Below are 12,491 nucleotides of genomic sequence, written 5' to 3'. Positions count from 1 at the left end.
AAATATTTAAATAAATGAATGAATGGAAATTCATATCTGATTAAGTAAATGCAATAATCAGTAAAACTTTGTTATATTGGTCCTATTTTTAAAAATCACAGTTTTGACAATGCTCACATCAAAATCTGTGGCTCAGGCACATTAAGATATAAAGTAATCTCTTCTTATTAGTAAAAAGCTAGGATTTGGCATCATGGTATAGTGGAGAGCACAAAGAACTCAGAAGTTGAACACTGGCTCTGCTACTCACCATGTGGCCTGAGGCAAGTCACTTACTCACTAGCCTCAGATTATCACTAAAAAGGCAATAACCACCCACTGTCCCACAGAGTGGGGAAAGGATGAAATTAATAACACTTCCATAAATGGCCTCAATCTACCTCTCTCCCTCATGTCTTATCTCTTTACCACATGCCCAATGTGCTAACTGCCCTAAACTTTTATTTCCCATGTGCTATACCCTGCTCTCATTCCTTTGTATTGTTCCTTTTGTTTATCATTGCCTCTAAACCTTCCTGCAAGAATTGTGTCCCTTCTCACTGAATCTAGGCCTGGCCTTGTGATTTGCTTTCAACAATGCCATGTCAGCTAATGGGATGTAAGTAGAGGCCTGAATTGCTCTTGCAGAGGGCTTGTCCTCCCTTGCAGCTCTGGGTCTTCTGCCACTGCTGCTCTGAGAAGCCCAGGTTAGCTTATCAGATGATGGCAGACACATGACCTAGTCACCCCATCAACCTGGCTGACAGTCTGCAAACTATACATGTGAGGGAGACCATGCTGGAACATCCAGTCACCAGCCCATCTACTTGCCAACCTGAATGCAAGAACAAGCTTTAGAGAGATGAGCTGAGCTGGCCCAATTCAAAATAATTGACCAGATGAACCATTAAAATATTGTAAAATAAAAAAATAAATAAAAAATAAAAAAGAATTGTGTCCCTTCCTCTGAAATACCTGTCCAGGGTCCCGTCCAGTTATTATTATTATTCTGTCTATCATCTGTTATCCAAATCTGTTTTTCTTATTAAACCACTAAAGGTAGTTCTTATTTTTGAGTGCTGCCACATATGTATTAAGTGCTTTATAGATGGTACATAATCCCATGTAATCCTCACAACCACCCTGTAAAGCAGGTGCTGCTATTCTGTTTTATCAGTGAAGGAAAGTAGGCCTCGAGAAGTTAAACAGCTTGGCAAAAGTCACTCAAGTAATAATTAATAACAAATTATCACTAATAATTAGTAATAATTAGTAGGACTGGGATTTAGTGAAGTCTCTGACTCTCATTCTGATGCCTTTGGTGGGGATCCTCACGTACATCTTATACTTCTGTAGCCTTAGGAAAAAAGTAAGTACAATACCTGACATATTTATACTGAACATGTGTTTGGTGAATAAAAAAGGCAGGGAGTATGTCTTATTCACTGAGTTGCTTATTATGTGCCAGATTTTTACCTTAGGACCTGGAGATATGAAAATGATCTGCTGAGGTCCTCAAGGAGCTTATAATCAGTGTACCAGGGGAGAGAATCAAGTAAACAGATTATTATAATACAGTGTGTGGTTAAGTACTGTTTCTGAGCACAGGCTGCTGAGAAAACAGAATGGGTAGGAAGAAAACAGTCAAGAAAGATGTAAGGAAAGTCCGAGTTTCTGCTTTTCCCTTCGAAACCCAGAGTTTTGAAATTAAGCAGGGTTCTAATATACAGGCATACCTTGTTTTATTGTGCTGTGCTTTATGGTGCTTCACAGATACTTTGGGGTTTTTTGTTTGTTTACAAATTGAAAGTCTGTGGCAACCCTATGTCAAGCAAGTCTTTTTAGTGCTGTTTTTCCAATAGCATGTGCTCACTTCATGTCTGTCACATTTTGGTAATTCTTGCAATAGTTCTAACTTTTTCATTATTACTATACTTGTTTATGATGATCTGTGCTACTGAAATTGCTGTTACTATTGAAATTGTTTTGGGGTACCATGTACTGTGCCCACAGAAGACTTAATCCATAAATGTTGTGTGTGTTCTGACCACTCCACCAACCAGCTGCTTCCTTTTCTCTCTCCCTCTCCTCTGGCCTCCCTATTCACTGAGACACAACAATACTGAAATTAGGCCAGTTAATAACCCCACAATGGCCTCTAAGTTTTCAAGTGAAAAGATGTTGGACATCTCTCACTTCCAATCAAAAGCTTGAAATGATTAAGCTCAGTGAGAAAGGCATGTTAAAAGCTGCCAGGCCAAAACCTAGGTCTCTTGCACTAAACAGCAAGTTGTGAATGCAAAGGAACAGTTCTTGAAGGAAATTAAAAGTGCTATTCCAGTGAACACATAAATGTTAAGAAAGCTAAACAACCTTATTGCTGATATGGAGAAGGTTTTAGTGGTCTGGATAGAAGATCAAACCAGCCACAACATTCCAATAAGCAAAAAACTAATCCAGAACAAGACCCTAACTCTCTTCAATTCTATGAAGTCCAAGAGAGTTGATGAGGGTGCAAAATAAAAGTTTGAAGCTAACAGAAGTTGGTTCATGAGGTTTAAGGAAAGAAGCCATCTCCAAAACATAAAAATGCAAGGTAAAGCAGCAAGTGCTTTTACAGAAGCTATAGCAAGTTATCCAGAAGATTGAGCTATGATCAATGATGAAGGTGGCTTCACTAAACAACAAACTTTCACTGGAGAGGAAGCAGTCTTATGTTGGAAGAAGATGCCATCTAGGACTTTCATAGCTAGAAAGGACAAGACAATGCCTCGCTTCAAAGGACAGGTTGCCTCTCTTGTTAGTGGCTAATGCAGCTGGTGACTTTAAGTTAAAGTCAACGCTCATTTACTGTTCTGAAAATCCTAAGACCCTTAAGAACTATACAACAAGCCAGGTATAATGGTGCACATCTGCAGTCTCAGCTACTAGGAGGCTGAGATGGGACAATCACTTGAGCATAAGAGTTCAAGGCTGGCTGGGCAACATAGTGAGACTCCTGTCTCTTAAAAACGAAAAAAAAAAACAAAAACAGGTTTATGCTAAATCTACTCTGCCTATGCTCAGTGGAACAAAAAAGCCTGGAGAGCAGCTAATCTGTTTACAGCATGGTTTACTGATTTTTTTTTTTTTTTTTTGAGACGTAGTCTTGCTCTGTTGCTCAGGCTGGAGTGCAGTGGCCCGATCTCGGCTCACTGCAACCTCCGCCTCCTGGGTTCAAGCGATTCTCCTGTCTCAGCCTCACAAGTAGCTGGGATTTACAGGCATGTGCCACCACGCCCAGTTAATTTTTGCATTTTTAGTAGAGACGGGGTTTCGTTATGTTGGCCAAGCTGGTCTCAAACTCCTGACCTCAGGTGATCCACCCACCTCGGCCTCCCAAAGTGCTGGGAATACAGGTGTGAGCCACTAAGCCCAGCCAGTTTACTGAGTATTTTAAGCCCACTGCTGAGACCTACTGCCCAAGAAAAAAAGATTTCTTTCAAAAATATTACTGCTCTTCAACAATGCACTGGTCACTCAAGAGCTCCGATGGAGATGTACAAAGAGATCAATGTTGTTTTCATGCCTGCCAGGATAACATCAACAACAGCATCTTTGATCCATCTGCAGCTTATGGATCAAGGAATTATTTCAACTTCCAAGTCTTATTACTTATGAACTACATTTTCTGAAGCTGTAGCTGCCATAGATAGTGCTTCCTCTGATGGATCTGGGCAAAGTACAGTGAAAATGATTCACCATTCTAGACGGCATTAAGAACATTTGTGATTCATGGGAAAAAGTAAAAATATCAACATTAGGCTGGTGAGTGCAATGGTGTTTACAACTAACTGATCATAACCAGTTACAGATTTCTTTGTTCCTTCTCTCACTCCTACTCCTTCACTTGACTGGCCTTAAAAAAAAAAAAAAATCAACACTAACATTGGGAAGAAGTAGATCCTAGCCCTCATGTATGACTTTCAGGGGTTCAAGACTTGAGTGGAGGAAATAATGCAGATATGGTGGAAATAGCAAGAGTACGAGAATTAGAAGTGGAGCCTGAAGATGTGACTGAATTGCTGCAATTTCATGGTAAAACTTTAATGGATAAGGAGTTGCTTCTTATGGTTGAGCAAAGAAAGTTTCTTGACAAGGCCGGGCGCGGTGGCTCAAGCCTGTAATCCCAGCACTTTGGGAGGCCGAGGCGGGCAGATCACGAGGTCAGGAGATCGAGACCATCCTGGCTAACATGGTGAAACCCCGTCTCTACTAAAAATACAAAAAATTAGCCGGGTGTGTTGGCGGGCTCCTGTAGTCCCAGCTACTCGGGAGGCTGAGGCAGGAGAATGGCGTGAACCTGGGAGGCAGAGCTTGCAGTGAGCTGAGATCGCGCCACTGCACTCCAGCCTGGGGCACAGAGCAAGACTCCGTCTCAAAAAAAAAAAAAAAAAAGAAAGTTTCTTGACATGAAATCTGCTGATGAAGATGCTGTGAACACTGGTGAAATGGCAACAAAAGATTTTAGAACATTCCATGAACTAAGCAGCAAGGTTTGGATGATTGACTCCAATTTTGAAAGAAGTTCTATGGGTAATATGCTATCAAACAACATTGCATGCTACAGAGAAATCTTTCATAAAAGAAAGAGTCAATTCGTGCAGTAAACTTCATTGTTGTTCTATTTTAAGAAATTGCCACAGTTACCACAACCTTCAGCAGCCCACCCTGCAGCAGCCATTGAGCCAACACTCTCCACCTCCACCAGCAAAAAGATTATTACTCACTGAAGGCTCAGATGATCATTAGCATTTTTTGTTAATAAAGTATTTTTTAGAGCCAGGAATGGCAGTACATGCCTGTAGTCCAAGCTACTTAGGAAGCTGAGGCAGGAGGGGAGGATTGCTTGAGCCCAAGAGTTTGAGTCCAGCCTGAGTAACATAGCAAAACCCGGTCTTTAAAAAAATAAAAATAAAAATAATTTTTAAATTAAGGTATGTACATTGTTTTCTAAAGACATAATGCTATTGCACACTTAACAGACTACAGTATAGTATAAATAAATATCATTTTTATATGCAGTGGGAAATCAAAAATTCATGTGAAGGCCGGGTGCAGTGGCTCACGCCTGTAATCCCAGCACTCTTGGAGACTGAGGCGGGCGGATCACGAAGTCAGGAGACCATCCTGGCTAACACGGTGAAACCCCATCTCTACTAAAAATACAAAAAATTAGCCAGGTGTGGTGGCATGTGCCTGTAGTCCCAGGAGGCAGAGGTTGCAGCAAGCAGAGATCACACCACTGCACTCTAGCCTGGCAACAGAGCGAACACCATCTCAAAAAAAAAAAAAATTCATGTGACTCATTTTATTGCAGTGGTCTGGAACTGAGCCCACAATATTTCCAAAGTATACCTGTACCTTTTCAAAAAATTAGATTATCTATATTCACACTATTTTATCTCAAATTCCTCATCTGTCCCGTTCAAATAAATCTCATATTTAAAAAACACATTTTAAAGGATGATTTACATTCTAAATATGTTCAATTTATACGACACTACATATTTTTCTCTCCATACAAATTCAGAAGAAAAAACAATGAAAAAGGCTACTGGTTATATAACTGGCCAATGTTGGAAGTGCTTGTGAAAAAACCATGATCAATTTAAGATTTTTTTTTTTAACTTAGGAGAACAAGGAGATAAAACTCACTGCATGAAAAGCAACTGCTCCAAAAAATCATGTCTCTTCAAAAACATTTTACTCCTAGGTTTAAAAAAACAAACAACTTTTAGATTGTTCTCACACACATTTCCTTCCTTCCTACCCTTGTTAACCTTACATAAAGGCAAGTGCAATTTAGATAATATACTACCAGCAGTTGTTCACTTGCTAAGCAATAGTTTATTCAAGTAGGTATTTTCTGGGCTATTACGGAAAACGCCAAAGTAAAAATGCTTATTAAATTCAATTTCGATTATATCTGTCACTTCTTCCTTGTTAAAAGCAATTACTATGGAAGAAAATAAATTAAGCCTAATAATGTCACTCATTACAAAGTTGGGTACTATCAAATTTTTATGGCTTTTTACAGGTAGTTGCTAACAGATTGAATGATTTTAACACTCTCTTATAATGTGAAGAAAGCAAATTTCTGCAAACATAATGGGACTAGTAAAGATGAAATAATAAAAAACAGTAGAGGTGGTGGAGAAAGCAAATTTAAAAAACAAATGAAATGAGGTACAGATGGACTTCGTTTGCAGCTTATGAAATTAACGAAGACAATAGCAAAGACAAAAGCCTAAAGGGATTAAACGCTAAGGGTGGCAAACATAAGCAAGGAAAGTGCAGCTTCAAATACACATAAGCCTTACTATCACATTTGGGATTAAGTAAAAAATAAGTAAACAAATAAATATGCACAGGCCTTAGACAGAACCTAATTGAGCTGCAGTTGAGTTGTAGAGAATCACATTCAAGTTCAAAGTAGATTAAACTTGCTTTCCACTTTTCATCATCCTATTCAGCAAAATGAAAATAACCTTGGGGACAAAGAGTTTACATAAAATCTTCTTTCTGATATTCCCCTAATAAATCCTCTCACTAGAAGGAAAAAACAAAAGGAACATTTTCCTTAAAGTTTGTATCTTCAAACAAGATTCATAAAAATTCTCGAGTGGTTTTAAGAAAAAGATAACCAACCACTGTTGACACCAAGGAATTGCAATGTTACATGCTATAAAGGAAAGTGAGAATCACAGAATCATGGGATTAAAAGTAACTCTGAGGCCAGACGCAGTGGCTCACACCTGTAATCCCAGCACTTTGGGAGGCAGAAGCGGGGGATCGCTTGAGGTCAGGAGTTTGAGACTAGCCTGGCCAAAAAGGTGAAACCTTGTCTCTACTAAAAATACAAAAATTAGCCGGGCGTGGTGGCAGGCACCTGTAATCCCAGCTACTCGGGAGGCTGAGGCAAAAGAATTGCTTGAACCCGAGAGGCGGAGGTTGCAGTAAGCCGAGATCACCCCACTGCATTCCAGCCTGGGTGACAGAGCAAGATTCCATCTCCAAAAACATAAATAAAATAAAAGTAATTTTGAAAGCTTATTTCCTTATTCTTAATTCATATAACTAAAGAAGGTGCTCACAATTTACAGACTTGAAAAATAAGGGGCTTCAAATTACTATATTTAATACTATAATATTAACAAAGATTTAATTGCTTGTTTAAAAATTCAAAACCACAATTCCTCTAGCAAGTGTGAACTGTTACCATTTAAAGAAAATAAAAGGGATAATCACATTCATCAAATACTTTTTTTAACCTGATGCTATGCTGGTCACCACAATGACCATCTATTGTACTTTTGTTCTGCCATTAAAAAATTCTTAGACCATTCACTATTGAATTATTGTTTAAGCTGGTAAATTGAGGTAAAATACTGAATAACCTGAGAAATCACAAGTACAGTCAAAGTCCACGGTACAAAACTACTGAACCATGCTCCCTCTTTATATAATATTATATAAACTGCTAAGTTTAAATGTCATCCACTCGTTGGGTTTAAAGTCTTTTCCAGATACAATCTAAACTGTGAGGAAAAAGTGAATTCTAAATTCCACATAAATTGACTTATGCGCCTTTCTTTTTGCTTGAAAACTCTTCAAACGTTGCCACTGATTCAGTTTCACCCGTTGGTAATGAACACAGAACTCACTGTGGGGAAAAACAAACCAGTGTGTGAGAAAAGTAAGAGAAGTTATCAGATATACAGGGGAGTGAAACAAGTAACTGAAAAACACCTCAACCACAACACTTTTCTCTGTCCTAAAGAAGGCATTTTGAATTTTGATATCCTAGTTACCTCTTTCATGAAAAATTTTATAGGTTCCAAAAGCTCCCAAGTTGCGTACTCACCTGGTTCATCTGAATCCTGAATCCGGGCTTTTATGTCTGCTAAACTAGGCTCTTGAGAGATCGAAGCCGCTGCCCCCTCCTCTGGGTCCTCTACCTTAGTCACAGTAAAATGTGGCATTGTTATAGTTAGATAATACTTGGCTCTTTCTGTATTTAAACTTCCTGCCAGTTAGTTTTCCCTGCCTACCTCTTCCTTGCTGTCCTTTCAGACAGTGATCCCTGCCTACAGGAGACAGTGGCTGGGATTCGGGAAGTACTTTAAGCTCACATGACCTACAGCCCTGAGGGAGTGGGGCGCTTGAAGACACGCCTTCCACAGTGTTTATCATTCACTTAAAAGGATTAAGCACTCCACCCTTGCTTATTGTTGTTAACCTGAAGAACCCCAAGAACAGTTTAGCCTGCTTTCCCAAAGCTGCCGAAACCTGGAGACTGGACAGAATTCACAGTGAACTACTGTCCACCGCTTGCTCCTTTATTTCCTTCACTGAAGTTGTCATTCTTATCTGCATGTCATGATCTCACCCTCCGCCCTCATATTTCACACAAGAAAGATTAAGGAATAGTTCACTTTTTTTTTTTTTTTTTGAGACAGGGTCTCACCCTGTTGCCCAGCCTGGAGTGCAGTGGTGCAATCTCAGCTCACTGCAGCCTCCGCCTCCCGGGTTCAAGCGATTCTCCTGCCTCAGCCTCCCGAGTAGCTGGGACTACAGACATGCGCCACTACACCCAGCTAATTCTTTTTTTTTTTTTTTTTTTTTTTGTATTTTTAGTAGAGACAGGGTCTCACCATGTTGGTCAGGCTGGTCTCAAACTCCTGACCTCAGATGATCTGCCCACCTTGGCCTCCCGCAGTGCTAGGATTAACAGGCGTGAGCCACCGCACCCGGCCAGGAACAGTTCATTTTTATACTGTCCTCTTTAAAGAAAGACCGGCACTATATCAACTTAAAATATGAAAGATACGGCTGTGCGCGGTGGCTCACACCTGTAATCCTAACACTTTGGGAGGCCAAGGTGGGCAGATCACCTGAGGTCAGGAGTTCAATACCAGCCTGGCCAACATGGGGAAACCTTATCTCTACTAAAAATACAAAAATTAGCTGGGCGTGGTGGCACATGCCTGCAGTCCCAGCTGCTCAGGAGGCTGAGACAGGAGAATCCCTAGAATCCAGGAGGCGGAGACTGCAGTGAGCCAAGATTGCACCACTGCACTCCAGCCTGAGCGACAGAGAGAGACTCTTGTCCGGAAAAAAGGCAAAAAAAAAATATATATATATATATATATGTTTAAAGAGTTTAGAACTTTTGTATTGTACAGAGTGGTTGTTTCAAAGAAAAAAAAAAGTCCCAGAAAATCCTTTTAAGTGGTGTACAGTTCCTTTAGCATACCCTTAAAATAACATACTTAATTCTTGATATATTTTATCAGACAACTGTATCAAGTTCTCAGCTGATGACTTTAGAGTATGAGGTTCTACCTCTGTACTTAGTAGAGGAGTTCAGTAAATTGAGCCCTGTGTAATGTCCATATTGATGATGTAGTATAAGGCCTCTGTTATTGGGAATGCCTCCCGTCTGACAAGTAAGGTTGTGCTAAATTTAACTGAAGCAATGATGCTTTGAATTCTTATTCATTCAGTTATATACCACTTCTTGCAGCACTATTCACAACAGCCAAAATATGGAATCAACTTAAGTGCCCATCAATGCATGAGTATATAAAGAAAATGTGGAATATATATACAACGGAATACTATTCAGCCGTAAAAATGAAATCGTCATTTGCAGCAACACGGATGGAACTGGAGGTCATTATGTTAAGTGAAATAAGCCAAACATAGAGAGACAAATATCACATTTTCATTCACACGTAGGAGCTAAAAATGTGGATCTCATGAATATAGAAAGTAGAATGGTTGTTACTAGAGGCCAGGAAGTGTAGGGGGAAGGAGGATTAAAGAGAAAAAAAAGAAGGTAAATATAAAAGCACAATCACGCTGATAATTGATTTATGCTAGCAAGAATACTGGCCTGTTTTGGAATAAACATTTTTTTTTTTTTTTTTAAAGGAAAAGCTAGGCTGGGAGAGGTGGCTCATGCCTGCAATCCCAGCACTTTGGGAGGCCAAGGCGGGCGGATCAAGTGGTCAGGAGATCGAGACCATCCTGGCTAACATGGTGAAACCCCGTCTCTACTAAAAATACAAAAATCTTAGCCAGGCGTGGTGGCGGGCACCTGTAGTTCCAGCTACTGAGGAGGCTGAGACAGGAGAATGGCATGAACCTGGAAGGTGGAGCTTGCAGTGAGCCGAGATCACATCACTGCACTCCAGCCTGGGTGACAGAGCAAGACTCATCTCAAAAAAAATAAATAAAATAAAATAAAATAAAGGAAAAGAAAACCCTACAAATATATACCACTTCTAAAAGAGAAGGAAGCAATAAAGACCTAGTTTGTACTCTGCATTGCACTAGAAACTTTACATCACGATCTCATTTAATCAGCACAAAAACAGAAACATTAGACTAAGAAACTTGCCCTAAGTCACCATTGTAAGTGGTGAAACTCAACTTTAAAACCTCTAATGCCCTGAGGTAGGCAACATAGAGTATGTTTCAAAGAAAGAAAACTCAGGTACACTCACCTAAATTTTATTTCATTGGTTCTTAATAGCACTGGTTTGGCTGCACAGGTTCTCTCCTACGGTGAACTATACAAAAGTGCAGGGGCATAGAAAATTGAAGGCAAAGTTAAAGCAGTACAGAAAAAGCTGAGAGAAAACTAGTAAAGCTGAGGTGTGTGATGTGCATGGAGAGTGATTAAAGAAGGTGGGATGTGAGAAATAGCTATGTAAAGTACAATACACTATCACAATGAGGTATCACTACACTCACCAAGATGGCTAAAATTCATAAGACCAAAAACACCAAATTTGGCAAGACTGTGGAACAAAAAGAACTTTCATACACTGTTGTTGGGGGTATAAATTAGTACAACCACTATGGAAAAGGGTCTCACACTTTCTCCTATAATCTGGCAATTCCACTCACAGGTATTTACCTTTAAAAATGAAAATATATTCCCACAAAAGGACTTGTACAAAAATGTTCACAACAGTTTATTCATAATATCCAAAAACTGGAAACAGGTATACATTCACAAGAGAATGGATAAAGTGTGATATAGTCATACAAAGGATTACTATTCAGCAATAAAAAGGAATAAACTATTGATATATTCAACAACATGGATGAATCTCAAAAACATTATGGCTAAGTTAAAGACGCTTTAAACAGAAGAGTACATAATATGTGAATCCACTTTTATAAGGTTTTAGAACAGACAAAACTAACCTATGATGCAGAAAAAGCAGGACAATGGTTGGATCTGGAATAATGGAAATACAGATTAACTGGGACTGGGCCTGAAAGAACTTCCTAGAGTGATGGTAATATTCTACATCCTGATGGGGCTTAGGATTCCACAGGTGCATGCATTTGTCAAAACTCAGCCAATGTTCACTTAAAACTCGTGCCTTTGCTGGGCGTGGTGGCTCACACCTATAATCCCAGCACTTTGGGAAGCTGAGGTGGACGGATCACCCGAGGTCAGTTCGAGACCAGCCTGACCAACACGGAGAAACGTTGTCTCTACTAAAAATATAAATTCGCTGGGCGTGGTGACGCATGCCCGGTAATCCCAGCCACTGGGGAGGCCAAGGCAGGAGAATCACTTGAACCTAGGAGGCAGAGGTTGCGGTGAGCCGGGATCATTGCACTCCAGCCTGGGCAACAAGAGTGAAACTCTGTCTCGAAAAAAACAAAAACAAAAACAAAAACTCGTGCCTTCACTGTACGAAAAGTTTAGCTCAAAAGAAAAAAAGCTGCAGTTACTTAATTCTAATTCATAATTATATGAATTCTAATTTATAATTCATAATAATGCACTGTGAAGTTTTTTTTGTTTTTGTTTTTTTTTTTTGAGACAGAGTCTCGCTGTCACCCAGGCTGGAGTGCAGTGGCGCGATCTCGGCTCACTGCAGGCTCCGCCCCCCAGGGGTTCACGCCATTCTCCTGCCTCAGCCTCCCGAGTAGCTGGGACTACAGGCGCCCGCCACCTCGCCCGGCTAATTTTTTGTATTTTTAGTAGAGACGGGGTTTCACTGTGTTAGCCAGGATGGTCTCGATCTCCTGACCTCGTGATCCGCCCGCCTCGGCCTCCCAAAGTGCTGGGATTACAGGCATGAGCCACCGCGCCCGGCCGCATTGTGAAGTATTTGTGGGAAGTGAACTGATTCTGCAATTTACCTTAAAATGCATACAATAGGATAGATGGACACATATGTAAGAAGACAAGTATAATAAAATGTTAATGATAGAATCTAGGTGGTGGGTGTATGGGTGTTCACGATAAAAGTCTTTCAACTTCCTGTGTGCTTGTAAATTTTCATAATAGGCTGGGCGTGGTGGCTCACACCCGTAATCCCAGGACTTTGGGAGGCCAAGGCAGGCAGATCACTTGAGGTCAGGAGTTTGAGACCAGCCAGGCCAACATGGTGAAACCCCGTCTCCACTAAAAACACAAAAATTAGCCGGGCGTGATG

At 40.2% G+C, this 12,491-nt stretch overlaps 1 protein-coding gene across 5 annotated transcripts in view; it reads right to left on the bottom strand.

Annotated features, from left to right (window-relative positions):
• The window catches only part of SLC12A6 (solute carrier family 12 member 6), a 109,472-nt gene that overhangs the window by 81,268 nt on the left and 15,713 nt on the right, over positions 1–12,491 (bottom strand). Inside the window, exon 1 of one of the 5 annotated variants that reach the window (XM_032175189.2) lies at positions 7,886–8,377. The exons of the other annotated variants lie outside the window; for them this stretch is intronic. Coding sequence (XP_032031080.1) covers positions 7,886–8,003 — 118 coding nt within the window. The 5' untranslated portion in view covers positions 8,004–8,377. Of the gene's footprint in view, positions 1–7,885; positions 8,378–12,491 lie in introns of those variants that run through there. 5 annotated transcript variants of the gene reach the window in all.

The sequence above is a fragment of the Hylobates moloch genome, unplaced genomic scaffold, assembly GCF_009828535.3.
Source record: "Hylobates moloch isolate HMO894 unplaced genomic scaffold, HMol_V3 SCAFFOLD_14, whole genome shotgun sequence".
NCBI lineage: Eukaryota > Metazoa > Chordata > Mammalia > Primates > Hylobatidae > Hylobates > Hylobates moloch.
Note: the sequence above shows the minus strand (reverse complement) of the source record. Positions and strands in the feature narration are given on the sequence as shown.